At 32.6% G+C, this 16413-nt stretch overlaps 1 protein-coding gene across 3 annotated transcripts; it reads right to left on the bottom strand.

The window, feature by feature from the left end:
• Positions 1 to 6848: 6848 nt before the first annotated feature.
• LOC131616119 (protein ENHANCED DOWNY MILDEW 2-like) lies at positions 6849 to 13965 on the bottom strand. Of its 3 annotated transcripts, none has more exons than XM_058887371.1 (19): positions 13844 to 13965; positions 12301 to 12738; positions 12121 to 12217; positions 11553 to 11603; positions 11306 to 11475; positions 11074 to 11170; positions 10860 to 10958; positions 10252 to 10499; positions 9988 to 10077; positions 9365 to 9871; positions 9113 to 9260; positions 8884 to 8985; positions 8693 to 8785; positions 8369 to 8410; positions 8065 to 8175; positions 7902 to 7973; positions 7699 to 7817; positions 7544 to 7607; positions 6849 to 7449 (listed from the first exon to the last, which is right to left on the bottom strand). In XM_058887371.1, the coding sequence occupies exons 2-19, from the start codon at positions 12708 to 12710 to the stop codon at positions 7129 to 7131; spliced, it is 2841 nt and encodes a 946-aa protein (XP_058743354.1). In that variant the 5' UTR covers positions 12711 to 12738; positions 13844 to 13965; the 3' UTR covers positions 6849 to 7128. The 3 variants fall into 3 exon arrangements, with proteins under 3 accessions (XP_058743354.1, XP_058743353.1, XP_058743355.1); XM_058887370.1 differs by lacking the exon at positions 13844 to 13965 and adding an exon at positions 13448 to 13766; XM_058887372.1 differs by lacking the exon at positions 13844 to 13965 and adding an exon at positions 13448 to 13765 and having other exon boundaries at positions 11306 to 11472.
• Between the last annotated feature and the right edge of the window lie 2448 nt (positions 13966 to 16413).

Here is a 16413-nt window from a genome sequence, read left to right on the forward strand (position 1 = left end):
GGATTTTGTGAGGGAAAGTGGTACACATAGGTGAAACCCTGTGAACAAAAATAAGCGAAAATATTTGTGATAAATTTATTCCGTCATAAAAAATTCCTCATAAATTCCCTCACAAAATTGGTAAGAGTAAATTTAGGGAGGGATTTTGAGATGAATTTTATTCTTCTCTAATTATTCCATCACAAATTCCCTCATAAACATGTAACATGTTATTAGTGACAAATTTTGTGAGGGAATTATTTTAAATTTGTTTATTGTTATATTAAATATTAAATTCATTATGATAACTCTTAAGGTGTTTTTTAAAATAAGTAAATAATTATTTTTTATTAAAAATAATTTGGTATCTATATTTCAAATTTAAATATTAAATAAATAAAATAAATATTGACTAAGTTATAGTTATATTTATAAAATATTTCTTATTTAATAAACATATAGATATTAACTTAAATAAAATATTTAATAGATATAAATATGAATTTATTCAATAATAAAAATATTGATGATAATACATATAGTTTTATTATTTTATATATATGCATATAAATAGTTAAAAAAGAAAGATAAAAAATTGATAGATCAAAATTTTATATAGTTAAAATAAGAATTAACCAAAAATGACAACAAACTTCAATGATATGAAATATAAATCTAAAACGATTATTTTGTTTACATATTCACTCAGTTAGAAATATATTTCATTTGAGGAAAGAAAAAGTTAATTTCATTTGTTTTTCAATTTCCCTCTAAACTAAAACTAAGTTTCATTTCCCTCTAAACTAAGTTTCATTTCCCTCTCATATCTCTCTTTCATTTATAAACTAATTCTAATTTTAATTTATTAATATTTTAAAATACCAAAACTCAGAAATGTTAAACCCTATTTCACTTAGAAGCAGAGTAAGCAAAACGGCAGAGCAACAACTAGATAACTAATCCCCAATCGAGAAACGCAGAAGCCCTAATCGAAAAACGGCAGAGCAACAACAAGTAGATATCTCTCTTTCATGGTTTCTCTCTCAAGCTATCAATAAAGAAGGTTTGTTAGGGAAAGAAGTCAAAAGAAAAAAACCCAGAAACTCTAAAGATTCACCTTTTCAAGGTATGCAATCCAATCTCATTTTTTCTCATTTTTATAGACCGTGAAAGTAGAAGAAATTAATGTTGTGTGTGTTGAATTTGGTTGAAATGAGGTTTATTAGTTTTGGTTTTGGTTTAGTTTTTGTTTTTCTTTATTTGATAGGTATTGGTGTTGTTCTACTCTAGTATTTTTTTCATTCTTTATTTGGTGTTGGATACTTTCAAGAAAATATGTCACACATTCTGTGTAAATATTATTTATCATATCTTAACTTACAGCTTGTGTGTTTGGAAATCATAAATTGTTTTAGTTTAGTTAGCATAAGATATTTACCGTAAGTATTATCTTAAATTGCATAAGATATTTACACCTTGTGTGTTTGGAAAGCATAAGATATTTACAGCTCGTACGTGTTTTTGTATCATAGTTACTGTAACTTGTTCTATGGTATTCAATTACTATAGTTACTAATAAATACGTATTAACTCTAAATTGCATCATAGTTACTTTAACTTATTTGAGTTTTAATTTGTAGAATTACTCCAAGGGATTATTTGTAAGAACTTAATTAGTTATTGAATATAGAATCATCTGGATTATGGTATTCAAATAATTTTTTTCTACTAACTTATATTGTCTATATTGTAGAGAAAGTACAAGTGGTTACCTGAACATGAGGAATGTAACACCCCAAATCTACCCCACAATTAATAAGAGAAATCAGAGTATAAAACATCGGAACAAGCAACAAATTTGAGGCATCACATATTCGACTTAAACTAACTACAATTCATGCTCAAAGTACATAGATACATAACACTTATATCGGAGGAAACTCATAATTCATCAATCATTTAAATCCAAACAACTTCATAATATTACAGCGGAATCCAAATAACAACACAATATCCAAATCTTATATTCTTGTGAACATGGCACAATAGGCCCAAAACATGTCCACACAACATAACATCAAAGTTCAAGAAAAGATAAACAACATAAAACAAGACACAAGCAAGTATCGCAACATCCCCCCGAGTGCTACGTATCAGAGCATTGACACACCGACTCGAGATATAAGGTACACGGCTACTCCACGTCGTTACCTGCACGTTACCAACAGAGGGTAACATTCAAACATAAGGGGTGGGATATCATTCATTATAAAGAAACGTATGATAATATTCCAAGCAAGGGAAAAGATCATACATTGGTCACCACCTCTCACCACAATACTCAATACAACGATTTCACATCACATAATCAAATAAGAAACGACAAACAATATCATCAATTCAACTATGACAATAAATACAATTCGCAAGTGAAATTCCATACAATCACAACAAATATCTCATCATCAAGTCACCTCATCAAAATCAAGTAAGACTCGAATGCAACTCACATGTGACTCGACTTATGCAAATGCATGTGGTACCATTTGGAGTAAAACTCCCACGTCTCAAGATTTGCCATTGGGCACACCGTCGCTAATTGCCATTAAGGCCACCGTCACTTTTTACCATTAAGGCCACCGTCTCTTTATGCAATGGATGTGACTCACTAGATGCAACATCCATACAAACACGACATTCACAAATACATCACAAATACTGACTAAACATCATTACTTTTGTAGTAGTTCACCACTTCCAATCACGTCGCTACGTTGCATCATCATACAACAACACATCACTTCACCACACAAATCATAACATCAAACAAATACATTCAAAGAAGGATTCAAAAAGGTTTACAAGCATTCTTAGATCATACTCATCAGAAAGGTTTCAATTATAGCTTCACACAGGTTCAAACGACACTTAAAAAGGAGTTACGGTTCAAAAGTTACGTCATTTCAAAGTTTGGAAAAATTCTGCAAAACAGGGTTCGCGGCGCGACTGAGCGAATCCAAAAATCCCCAACTTTCTGCCAAGCAGTTCGCGGCGCCAACAAGGGGTCGCGGCGCGAACTGAGCAGATCCAATTTTCCCCAAGTTTCTGCCAAGAGGTTCGCGGCGCGCACAGGGGTTCGCGGCGCGAACTGGCGATTTCAGAAACCCCTAAAACACAGAAAACAGCATACGAAACCCATCCCAACTAAATGTTCATATCGATGATGTTCTAATGATATATTAATATCTTATATGCTAAAATGTTTGTACTAGATGTGGTTATAATATGTTGTATCAATGCATGGAGTAATGTTTGTAATAATGATGTTATAATGGTGCGTTATGTGGTTGTACTATGTTCATATGGATGTTGTTTTAATGCTTTTATCTACTAAAATGCGTGTACTATATATGGATGCGTTAATGCATGTGCTATGCATGGGTCTTATGAATTAGTGCAAATTCAGGAATGTGCAAGTTCTTATGAATTATTAATATTATGTTATTTTGTGTTTTGGCTGATTATATTCTGCTTCTTTACTAAATTATTATTTTAGAATGAGTATGAAAAAAGGATTATTGAGAGGGATTCACAAGAGGCACCCGGAGATGATGTTTCTAGTCATCAATCTGACAACCTCATCTTCTTAGATGTTGTTGGAGGTGTGGATAAGAAGGGTCGTATATATGGTTTGGGACCAGAAGCAGCAAAGTACAAGCCGTCTAAATCTTTCACATCTGACGGTATCTCTTCATCTGAGTATGAACAAATGAGGACTGTTATTTCTGATTTGTCTGTTGAAAACAAAACTCTTAAAGATAAACTTAAGACTCACGAGGATTTGATTCGTGCATCACAGGAAGACTCACGTTTGCTTAGAGAACAATTATTCTAATTTATGGAAACTTTTTATGCAGGTCATCTACCTCCACGTCCGAATCAAACTCCATCTTCGCCCACTTCTTGAAAAACATTTACTAAATTGTAGTGAATACATTTTTGTTTGTCATCTCCTAATTTTCAAGGACGATGATAGTAGTATTTTTGTTGTAATTTCATAATTTTAAGAGCTTTGCTTGGACTATTTTAGTTGTAATATCTACTGCCAACAAGAAAAAAACTATGGTTTTAATATTTAGTTTTGAGAACAAGTTTTTAGCACTATTAGTTTTTATTTGGAGAATATTTATGATATATTCACAAAAACAGCTTGTAGTGTTTTATATTATGACTGATTTATTTTAATTATGATGATAAAGTAAATTTTCAGTTACAATATTAATTAAATTTGTCAGGAAATTTAGATTTTCAGCATCATCATGTAGGTCACTAAATAATGTTTATCTAATTTAGTGATGAAATATAAATGTCACTAAATTTATTTATTTAATTTAGTGACGAAAAATATTTGTCATAAAACGAATATCTATTCATTAATCTTCAGTATTTAGTGACGGATTAGAAACATCACTACCATAATTACTGAGGTATTTAATAATCCCTCACTAATTATGGACGGATTTTCTTTTAATTTTCAGTGACGAAAGTTTAATTTAGTGACGGCGTGGTCCGTATCTATTTGAATTCCCTCATAAACAATTTGCGACATTGAAATTCGGTACGGATATTCGCTCGTCACTAAATCCGTCATGAAAAGTGTTTGTGACGGAATTTTCATGCATTAGTGATGGAATATTACCCTCTCTAAATTTAATTTTTTTAGTAGTGACAAGAAGATTAACAGAGATAATGCACTGGAGATGATGGTAGACTATTTGGAAGTTGACTCAGGGGATACCCTAAAGGAGTTAGAAGCCACCCGAGGGGCTCATGCTAGGTTTCGATTCTTGATGATGGTGTATACACAATAGCTGCATGATGTAGAACAAGCTACTGGTGATGACGACCAGGTTGCGCTGCATAGAATATATGCTCTGAGAGCATACCTGTTGTATTTGGTTGACATGTCCATTTTTGTGAACAAGAATTATATTTTATAGTTATGAACAAAATAGTGTGAAGTAGTTATATTTTATATTTTATAGTTATTATATATTTTAGTATATTTAGTTTATTAATTTAATTTATATTATATATATATATATATAAAATATAATAACTATAAAATAATATAGTTATTATATATTTATAAATATATCTATAAAATAATATAAATAAATATATATATATATATATATATATATATATATATTATATTTTATAGTTATTATATATTTTAGTATATTTAGTTTATTAATTTAATTTATATATTTTAACATATTTAGTTAACTAATTTAATTTACAATTTTAATATATTTAGTTTATTATTTTAATTTTATATATATATATATATATATATATATATATATATATATATATATATATATATATATATAATTTGGTTTTAAATTTAAAAAAAATAGAAATCACGTCACAACTTGTAAGGCTCTGTTTGGTAAGACATGTTTTCGAGCTTATAGCTTATGTCTTATGTCTTATGTCTTATAAGCTCATATAATAATTTAGACTCGTTTGGTAACGGTCTTTTCATCATGAGCTTATAGCTTATTTTCCAGACGCTATTTCAAATAGTGTTTTAGCTTATGTCTTATAGCTTATTACTTTTCTTCCTTTTTTATCCTTATTATTTCAATTAAAATCCATTTTTAACCCTTATAATTTATTTTAATTTAAAATAAAATAATTATATATTAAATATCTTTTATGTCATTTTACATTTATAAGTTAATTGAACCGCTAATTTTACCAAACACTTCAATGACCTTATAAGCTATCAGTCTCAACCATCCGCTATAAGCTATAAGTCATCAGTCATCAGCCATCAGTCATAAGCTATAAGCTATCAGTTAACTTATCAGTCAACCACTATTTTTACCAAACAGACCCTAAATATCAATCAGAATATATATTGAATAATAGTTGTTTTTAGTGACGTGCTTTACATGTCACTAATTGGTGACATGAAAATCACGTCGCATCTTTAAACTGAAGATGCTTTTCCTGCACCAAACCTGCCACGCCTGCGCTAACTGAAGATGTGTGAATATCTGGTCCAAATTTAGCGACGTGATTTTCACTTCACTAAATAGTGAAGTGAGAATCACGTCACTACCGAGTTACTACCTTGTCTCCTGCGGCATAATATTTCACGTCGCAAATGTTGGTTTGTGATGTGTTTTTTTCACTTTGTGGCGTGATTTTCAAGTCACTAATGAGTATTTTTTTGTAGTGACAATAATGAATTAGGAGGTCATTTGATTGTCAAAAGGTTCTGCCCAAAAACATACTCATGAGTTTAAAAAGAAAAAGATTCAATAGTGTAAAAATCATTACGCAAGTTTATAATGTTTAACACTACAAAAAGAAAAAGATTCAATAGTGTATAAATCATTAAGAAAATGCAGCAATTGTTAAAACTATGGGATTAATATAATTATTTTTATAGGTATAGAATGTATGGTGATGGAAAACTTGTTCAAGATATATTTTGAGCTCATCAAGAATTCATCAAATTGTTTAACACATGTGAGGATCTACATGCTCCGAAATAGAGTGGTAGTAGTGATATGTTTGATGGACCCTCATGATATATTTCAGGAGCCGGAGCATGAGCAAATGCTTGTGGATGACCATGGGCACTAGACCTGCCCTGAGACCAAGAACTATGAATCTGAAATTACATTCCCGACTCATGCTCAAAACCCTTGGCGCCAAATGGCTACCATACCTCAAACTGTGTATGTTGGACCCACGACAACTGCCTTTTTTTTCTCTGTGCATGTATATATACATGCATGGATACTCTATCTTGCCTTAATGATTCTTGTTCACCTGTCATTTCTCTATAATTTCAAACAATGCAAAATTGATTAAGAATCGGAAGAGTTGTTTTTAATAAAACGAAAGAACACAAAACAAACTTCCGAAATGCAACTATGCATGTCTCCGAAAGGATCAATCTGAATAGCATGCAATGTTAGAACTATAAATATATTAAGTAATTTAGTTACTGGTTCAGATCTTAGAAGGATTACATGCTACTAACTTTTCTATACTATAGAACCATGCATGAGATGATAATTCATCATTCCATTCTAATTTTCTTCCTCAAACTTAAAATAGTCTCCTTCAAGGAAAGCAAGTTGGAGCATCCTCTAGTGGAATGCCATTATCATCTGGAACACCGTCAAATATGCTTAAGAAATTACCAGGTGCATGCAACCCAGGGTAATTCATATAACAATCAAGATTCTCCTCCATGAGATAATTTGTCATTTCTTGTACTTTATTATTATACGCATCATGTTTGATGTGGCAATGAATTTGAGCAATTTCAATGTGTCTACGAGTCCAGTCAGGGCGACTCCAAAGGTAAAGAGGAGGCGGCTTCAGATTCCAGTCTTCCAATTGCTTGTTTTGAGTATCGACAGAACCCGGTAGATAAAATGACTGGAGGAATACACAAATGCAGAACATATATAAGCCCTTGAATTAGTCACAATATTAGATAAAAATCATGCTAATTTTACCATTACCAACTCACCTTTCCTGAACATATTTCCTCATCCTCCCAAATTAAATCGTATCCACCTTTCTTTCTGTCAAGTCTGTCAAGCAGAATATAAATTAGTTTAAACGTGGAATTATTCAAAAATTGGTAGTAGTTCTTTTTGGTACTGAAAAAGAAACAATACTAACCTTTTTGTTATTTTCGGCACAATAAGTATAAGGAGTTTCGGCTTAAACGTTAATGCCTTGTTAATAAATTTGTTAGCAAGAAAACCCTTGACCCCAAAAGGAGGATTTAGCCCTATGATCTAGTCAAGTGAAAGAAAAACATATTAACTATACAGTATTGAAATGAAAGTAAACCAAATGAAGCAAAAGCTTTATGGCCTTACAAGCTGAGAACCATCTGGCAATTCCTCAGGCTGGACAGTCATCCAATCTCTTTTTTCGAAGTTGAAATCATTCTACAGGTAGAACGATTCATTAGGAGTGTGAAAAGAAAACAAGATCATAGGTATGCATCGTTAATGGATTTGATATATCCAAGTAATATACCTTAGCTTGAAATAAATCATAGTTCTTAAATGAACATGACTTCCCAGTCTGATCAAGCTTTGATTTCATTAGACAGCTGAAATCATTCGCACCACAACAGAAGTCCAAAACCTGGCAAAGGTACCACATAAATATTGAGGATGCAAGTTAGTTGAAACTTTCGAAAGGAATCATTCATATAAGAATTTGTCATCCTTCAGGTCAATATTCTCAATGTGGGAAGTTCCATAAGAATTAAGTGTTAGAAAGTTTTGATTCCAATATGTTACAAGAATTTACAAGGCTTCGAAGTACCACAACATACCGTGTCACCATTTTGCACATACCAATGAAGCCTATCAACAATCTGCATTAGAAAGCTCTACATTAGCCATAGTAATGAGCAAGAATTCAAGAAAATACAGGCATCTAATTTAGGGATGTACAAACCAAACTTGTGTAGATAAATATGAACAATATCAAGCTTATATAGTAAGAAAGTAACTATATAGAATAGTTTTGACTATTATGTAGCTCTCATTTTCATCAAGACAACTCATACAAGCATAAATCCTGATAAATATAATATAAGTTCGGCTTATTGACAACCAATGCTTGAAAATATTATATTTTAAAAGGACATATTTACCTGCTTCAACTTGTCTATTTTAGTGAAATGGCGACCATATGAAGTATATCGCATTCCATGAAGAAAAGGTGCAAGGTAGACCTTGAGCTGCTTCTGCAAGTGAGTTATATAGATTATGACATTAATGTATGTATATTACACCTCTATATCTAACGAACTATGAAAAATAACTTATGACAACTTGTTTAAACCTGCCAAATAAAAAGCTGACGAACAATTTCTGGCTCACAAATAGCTTTTGCTTCCTCAATACTACATCCTTCATCTAACTTCTGTAAAGCTATTTGAATAGCCTGCAAAAGAGTCGGAGATTCTACTATATGAGTAAAATGAATGATTAACCATTAGGACTTAACTTGCTCAGATTCTACTTGGCATCAATGCTGACAGCTTTATTGAAGTGGTATAAAGAATACAGACCTTAATAGAACCTTCAACTTTTCCTTGAGTAACGTTCTTATGAAATACAGTTTCTGATGAACTTGAACTTGAATCGGAGACTTGCTGTTCCTTTTTAAATTTTTCCATGTTCAATTTAGAGGTGGCTTCTTCCATTAAAGCCAAAATTCTGCTTTGCATAATTTCCAAATGTAAACAGGTGAGTTTACAAATCAATAGTTTCCTTCAATTAACTCAATTAAAAAAACAATCATATGATAGTACATAAAATACCGGTTTTCCATATCTGCTTTTCTAGCTTCAAGTGAAGTTTTGACTTTTTTAACCAGAGGCTTCTTCAAGCTTGTTTCTTCAATTCTACCAACAGATCTTTGCTGTTGTGATGTAGGTTCATGCAGCCTTGGACTACAAGTGAAGTTATCACTTTTCAAAGGCACTTTGCCATCAAAATTCGGTAAGCACCTATTTGACGCAGACATTGTTTCAACCTTCAAATATTTTTTCGGCTGTTCAAATGACAAATGTGTATCTGGCTTAGAGTATATTTTCTCCATAGCGTTGGAAGAATTTCCACCTTGAAGGACAGACCTTTCCGTTAAAGTTAGTTTTTGCGCCAATGACTTATTGAGAAGAAGTTCTTCAAAACTTTTCTTTGATGTTATAGCAACCTTCTCTTTGTTTAATAATTTGAAACTGATTTTCTTCCTTTCGATATCCTTATCTGGAAATATCAGATGGTTTCTAGCCGGAGTTCCTAGTTCCGGAACTATCTCATGATTCCTAAACAACAATCAGATGTAAATAACAATGTAAGGCCTCATAAGCCATGTGACTACTTTGAGGACAATGCATCAAATCACATTTTAATATCCAATTACTAAATACTAACAACTTACAAGCAATACATCAAAATTCGTTTGTCAAGGAGATTGTCCCAAGCCCTTTGCTCAAAGCCCATATAATAATCAAATACGAAGGAAATTTCCCTGAAGCAAGTATAGAATTAGAGATAATGAGACATAGTATGCACGATGGACAAACAAGAGATATAGAAATAGAAAGGTATTCAACACAGGAACATAAAATTGCTGAAGGTTTTTGAAGTGAATATCTGCAAACAAAAGAAAAAATTTCAAGACATAAAAACAAGAAAAACCTACTTGGGTAGGCATTTCCTGTGGTAAGCCTTGGGGCAGCGTCTGCACATCGCAAATTGCAAATCATGAACATTCCTATTTTCACCTTTTCTACATAGAGAACATATATGAAGAGGACAGACAAATGTTTTTTCGATGGCAATTTTCTGTCTCATTCCCTCTTGTTTAGCGTCAATTCCAGGGTTGAGTAGTCTTGCAACACAATCAGGATGGTAATAGTGACCACAATTTGCAGTAACACAAGGAAATACCTAAGAAACATAAAAAAAGGTTTGATTATACCATCAATAATTGGCTATATTTAAATTTACTTACATCATTAAATGAAAAGGTCAAGAATTTAATTACGCAGCAGTTAGTTATGGTTAGAATAATGGCATGCTAAATAAAATGAGGAGTTTTGGATTAAAGTCCAAAACCAAAAGGCCAGAAATCAAATAAAACAAAAGGTTCTATACATATTTAACACCCGGATTAATGTATAGAATAATAAAGAACCTCTTCTGGACACCAACAATATTATCCTTCGAAATATTTCATATGAAATTTTACGAAGGATGAGAAAAGCCAGATGCATTGTATGAGAAAGCTAAGCTTTATCTGAAATGTACCTCTGGATTAGATGATTCATCAGATGAACCCAGTCTGCCACATGCAAAGCATTGATGCTTCTTATATCTACAATTTTCACAATAGAAGTTTGGAAAGGCCTGCAAAGTTGAGATTTGGTTTTATTAAACGCACTTGGAATCAAAGGAAAATAATGCTAACTGTGAGTTTGGAAATTTATTAAAAATTATAGTAAAGACGGGAGACACAACTTACGTTAACTTGAGTACTAGTGTAGCCAAGAGATTCGCATAATGTATCTCTACCATCCTCTATAGTTGCATGGAAGGATCTCAGACACCTTCCTTCACAACTGAATCATTAAAACAAAAAGCAAGCAGTTAAGTAAAAAAGAGAAGAGAAAGATGATTTACTTCTCAATAAAAGACGGCAAGTAAAGGAAAATAGTAAGTCTTTATAGTAAGAGACTAGTATGGTGATTACATACGGAAGTATTTCACCACCATTATCACAAATTGCACAAACAGTATCGTATCCGATACTTTGCTCTCCATTTACATTGAGTTCGCCTTCACCTTCAGATTTGTCATCCTCCTCCTCCTCCTCCTCTTCTGATTCAACTATAAACTTTAATTTCTTTGTCGTGTGATCATCCTGCTATATAACCAACTAGATAATGAATAAGAAGAACATGAAATATTACATAGTAAAAAGGAAAAGAGAATAATGCTAACCTCATCGACGTCTTCATTTGAACATGTCTTTCCTATAAAATTAAGCAAATACTGTCCAATAAAATAAACAAACAATTAGGAAAAATGCCACAGTTACCATGAATTCTATTATACTTGGCTCAGGGACTCCATTGATTTTACTAAAAACAGAGGGACATGACAGCTCAAATGAACTTGTACTTAATTCATCAATTTTTAAGCTAGCCTAATTATTGGTCAAAAAGTAGCTCAAGGGCGTAGTGAACGTGCTGGAGGCAGCATTGAATGGAGGAAGTCTAAAGTGGCGACAATGAAGATGGCTGGGGTTTTGAAGTGGAAGCAAAGTCTCCCGGATTAGAGGGCCCAATTCCAACTTGAAAGACCATTTTGATGAGTTACAAGTTACTGGCTCTAAAGCGTAGACTATTGTACATGAATCCTAAATCCTAATAGATGTTAATTACGGAAAAAAAAGGAAATGAAATCTACTCACTGTGAAGGAGGAAGTTGAATGATATGTTTCTGAGTATGAATATAACTGCAAATCCAAACATACATACATGTACAAAATTAAAATAGAACTATGAACCTTGGATTTCGTTAATTCTGTGTCTCTATTAGCAGCCTCTGTAATCAATGTCATATGACTTAGAACATCATCCTCAGAAGGTGCAATATCAAATGAGCTGCAAAACAGACATTTCATTGATGAATTTGATTGGAATACACCAATAAAAGAAATCTACAAAGGATAAAAGAAAATGTTCACCTAAATTCCTTCAAAACTTTGTCCCAAATAAACATTCTTGATTCCTCTGGATTCCATTTCACAAAATGCAACCAAGAAACTGTGACCAAGACTGACCTAATAGTATTTTCAAAGCATTTTTTTGGTTTTAGAAGAGCTATCCAGTATTTCTCCCTCAAAAGAACTGAAATCTCAGGCTGCTCGCATGACAGTTCAAATCTCCATCCTGTAATCTGCTTGTGAATTTTCTGGATGCCATTATCTGAAGTACCGTGTAAAAACACTTTTGTTTCCGAGTCACAATTGACCTCGTCAACGCTCCACAATAATGTCAAACTAAAAAGTGAAACGAATTCTGCCTTATCATTTTCAAACCAATAATCGTCAACAGAATCTGGCAGAATTTCACCCTCTTCATCTGATGATGCCATTAGATGCTCAAAACTATGTTCAGAAAATCTGTGTAATTTGAAATATATAAGTTTAATATTCAACCACTTTCAATCATGCATTCCTTATAAATTTACCGAGAAACAAACGTCGCATGGACTTCATGCATTGTAAGAGAAGTATGAAGATGCATCACATTTCTGTTTCTAATCATGTACAAAAGCTGAACTGAACTAACATAGGTGAAGTGCTCATGATAAGATGAGCATTCCATGTTATCTTTAATATATTAAAACAGAATACATGTTTAGGCGCCAACTTTAGACCAAAATCCCGCCTAAACACGTGCATCGCACGGGGTAAAGTACTAGTATACGGAAAAGCTTATTAATAAGATTAACATTCCATGTTATATACTTTTTTGAAAAGGCAAATATTTCATGTTATTCAACTTACTATAAACTAACAATACCTCTGTCATAAGAAATGAACAATACCAATATATTTCCATTTATTAAAGTAATTGAAAAACCGCTAGTCTCCTATGTAGCACTGACACCTCTGAAAAAAATGTGTGTTCGTGATAGTGTCAAAACCCAAAAAAAATACAAAATCTACAGAACCGTTTGAACTTAAATTCGGGTGGTAAGTAAAGTCTGGTCAAGGATATTTCAACCTAAATTCAAACTCTTGTATTTCCGAACGATTCATCCTTAACTGGAACTCTAAAAAGAAAATAAAATAAAAAAAGCAGAAAACAACCGTTGAAGTGTGTCACCTATTACTCTCCAGACCCTATTCTCAGCTCAACATACTCATCAAAACCAACACTTTCTCCCACTCAACTTCATTCCCAAAATTTTTTCTTCATTTTCTCGGCATTCAAGTAACCTAAATCATACACATATTTTGCTTCCGTGACAAAAAGCCAGAGAATTTTTGAAGAAAAAAACACAATCATGCTAAGAAAGTAGAAAAATTGAAACACAAACAATACAAACAAGCTAAATCACACACTTCAGAGTGATTTTCAAGTTCACACGAAACCCCAAAGTTACAATCAAAATATACAAAAACAGTAACATAGTAGAACGAGAAATAACTGATTCAATAAATGAGAAAAATGTAAAGCGTGGAATGCAAAATGGGAAGAAGATGATTGTGATTTTCTTACCTTTGTGTTTGAATGAATTTGAGAAATTGAGATTTGAGAGTGGTTTAAGAAGAAGCTTGCATTACACGTTCATTTCTATTTTCATTTTTGTTTTCTTTTTTCTTTTTTTAAACTTTCTTTTTCATTTTTGTTTTCTTTTTTTCTATTTTCAAACTTTCTTTTTCATTTTTGTTTTCTAGTGTTTTTCTGGTAAAGGATTTTTCTCGTGGTCAAATTGTGATTTACCATCACATGCTTATGTTGCGGGGAAAATGTAAATTTGTAGGTGGGATTTTAAATGCGTTTTGTACTTGTATAACAAACTTTAAACAAATTGTTGAAAGAATGTATTATAGATTTCAAGAAATTATAACTAGTTATTAACTTATAGGTATAGTTTTTTTTTCTTAAGTTAAGTGCTAAAGTAAAAAAGGAAATAAAAGAAAAAGAAAACTTCTAGTGTTTGCAACATTGCTTGCGAGACGTGGTTGAGCACGATAAAAAAAATCATATCAATAAGTAATCGGTGCTAGAAAAGACGTCGAAATTTACCATGATATCAATACATTGATTATCTTTTCGTAAAGTGTGAGTAACTTTAAATTGTTTATTTTCATGTAACATGTCAATGATGTCCAGAATTAACATAGCATGTGTGTGGTATTTATTTGTGGGGTCTCAACAAGACTAAAACGATTGGATGATTTTGAGTAAGAAATTGAGTTATTAAACTAATTTTTGTATTAGTATATTCTCATGAGGCTCTGAAAGGGGAGGCGTGGAGTGCAAGCGATGCCCAATAGGTCGCCCATTTGGAGATTTGAGTGCCCCCTTTGAGACGCCAATTCATCTGAGAGGACGCCCGTCTCTTGGATGACAAGTACGTCCGTGAAGAGGAACGTGTCTAAAAACCTCCCAAGTAGTACGAAGAAAGAGTCGTGGGGAAGGTAACTATGTTCTCTAAGGAAATCGACAATCAATCATCTGTTTTCACGACCAAGGTGGAATGGTTGCTATTTACTAGGAGACCTACAATCCAAACCCAATAACCTCTATTAATACATAAGTTTTAGGGTTGAGAAGGGATCCAATCCTTAATACACAAACAAATTATAAATAAGGCTTCTCACTTTCTCTTGTGAGTTAGCTCTAACACCACAAGACCATAAAAGCCTCTAATAGCCCTTACTCACTAGAGTTATCACACATTTGTACTTTTTAACATGTATAATTGGTGCCTACCATGGACCTCGGTAAAACTAAGTTGGGCCACAACTACCATCGTTACTTTCACCATCTTCCCACAAAGATGATTAAGAAAAACCTTGATACCATCATCAACACCATCGCCAGCGGCTTTGTTGGTGAAGGAGAGTCCACCTCCTATTGGAGGATGTACGCCCGACAAGTGTTGACCACAAACATCACATCTAATAGCATCTCTAAATCCACAGGGACAGGAGGGGAGTCCAAAATCTCCTTATCCATTAAGGATTATGTTGATGTCCTCCCCCACAACAATGACCCCATGGTCATCAGAGTAAAATATGATAATTGAGATGTGAAGAGAGTCCTAATCGACTTTGAAAGTTTAGCAGACGTTCTATTCTAGAGCGCTTTTTAAAGGCTCTAACTAATGACATGTAAGGATGGTTTAAAAATAATAAGGTTGCAAGTACTTAACTATGAGAAGTTAAACCTACTGGCAAAATATAGTCCTCCTTGACATATGCTAAGTTACAACCTGTGAAAGACCTCAAAAGCGTGTTTTCCAATAAAATGTGATAAATTTTATAAGTCTTGCAAATTCATTTGTTTGATGTCAATTGTATGTGAATAAGTGTTTACCATATTGAAGTGATAACTCAACAACAATAGGTGTTTGTCATTGGCTATCCAACTGATCTAAGGGATTAGGGAGTTGTAACTTAAATTAGGAAGTTATACACCAAGGATTTGGGTATAACGGCCTTGTTAATTCGTCGTAACTCAATGAAATCAATTTTAGACGAATAAACACAATCATCAACCATGCTAATTAGAGGATTCAAATAAAACCTCATCATCGTTAATCTGATCAATTTTTGCATCAATTTTATTTACGCTTTTAATTTATCTAAAAAAACTGAAAATCCCCCATTTTACTTATTATAGCACTTGAATCACTTTACTAAAATAAAATAATTCTTATGGATACAAAATTATAAATTTAATACTTCAATGCGTTAAGTACACTTGATAAATTGTCATCAACTTCATAACTCTAACTACATGAATGCTCTGAAGTGTATCGAACCCCAAGAGCTTTTGTTGCCAACCATAAGGTTTGATACCATATGCTTCATTATGGCAGTGGTTACGACCATTAAGAATGTTGCATTAAAGATTTCACATATCTTCTTATGTTCTCGAAACCTTAACATCAGTTTGTTGCTTTTTTCGTTTCTCGTTCTGCATCGTCGATAAGGGGGAGTTCTGTGTCTGAGGTTCTAACCTAACCAACAACATAGATTGGAGAAGATACTAGTTCGATGATTTGAAAGAATTCTTTGAAGATTTCGATTTAGAACTAAACGAGATTTTATTGTTGA

Source organism: Vicia villosa, linkage group LG7 (genome assembly GCF_029867415.1).
Source record: "Vicia villosa cultivar HV-30 ecotype Madison, WI linkage group LG7, Vvil1.0, whole genome shotgun sequence".
In the NCBI taxonomy this organism is placed as follows: Eukaryota; Viridiplantae; Streptophyta; class Magnoliopsida; order Fabales; family Fabaceae; genus Vicia; species Vicia villosa.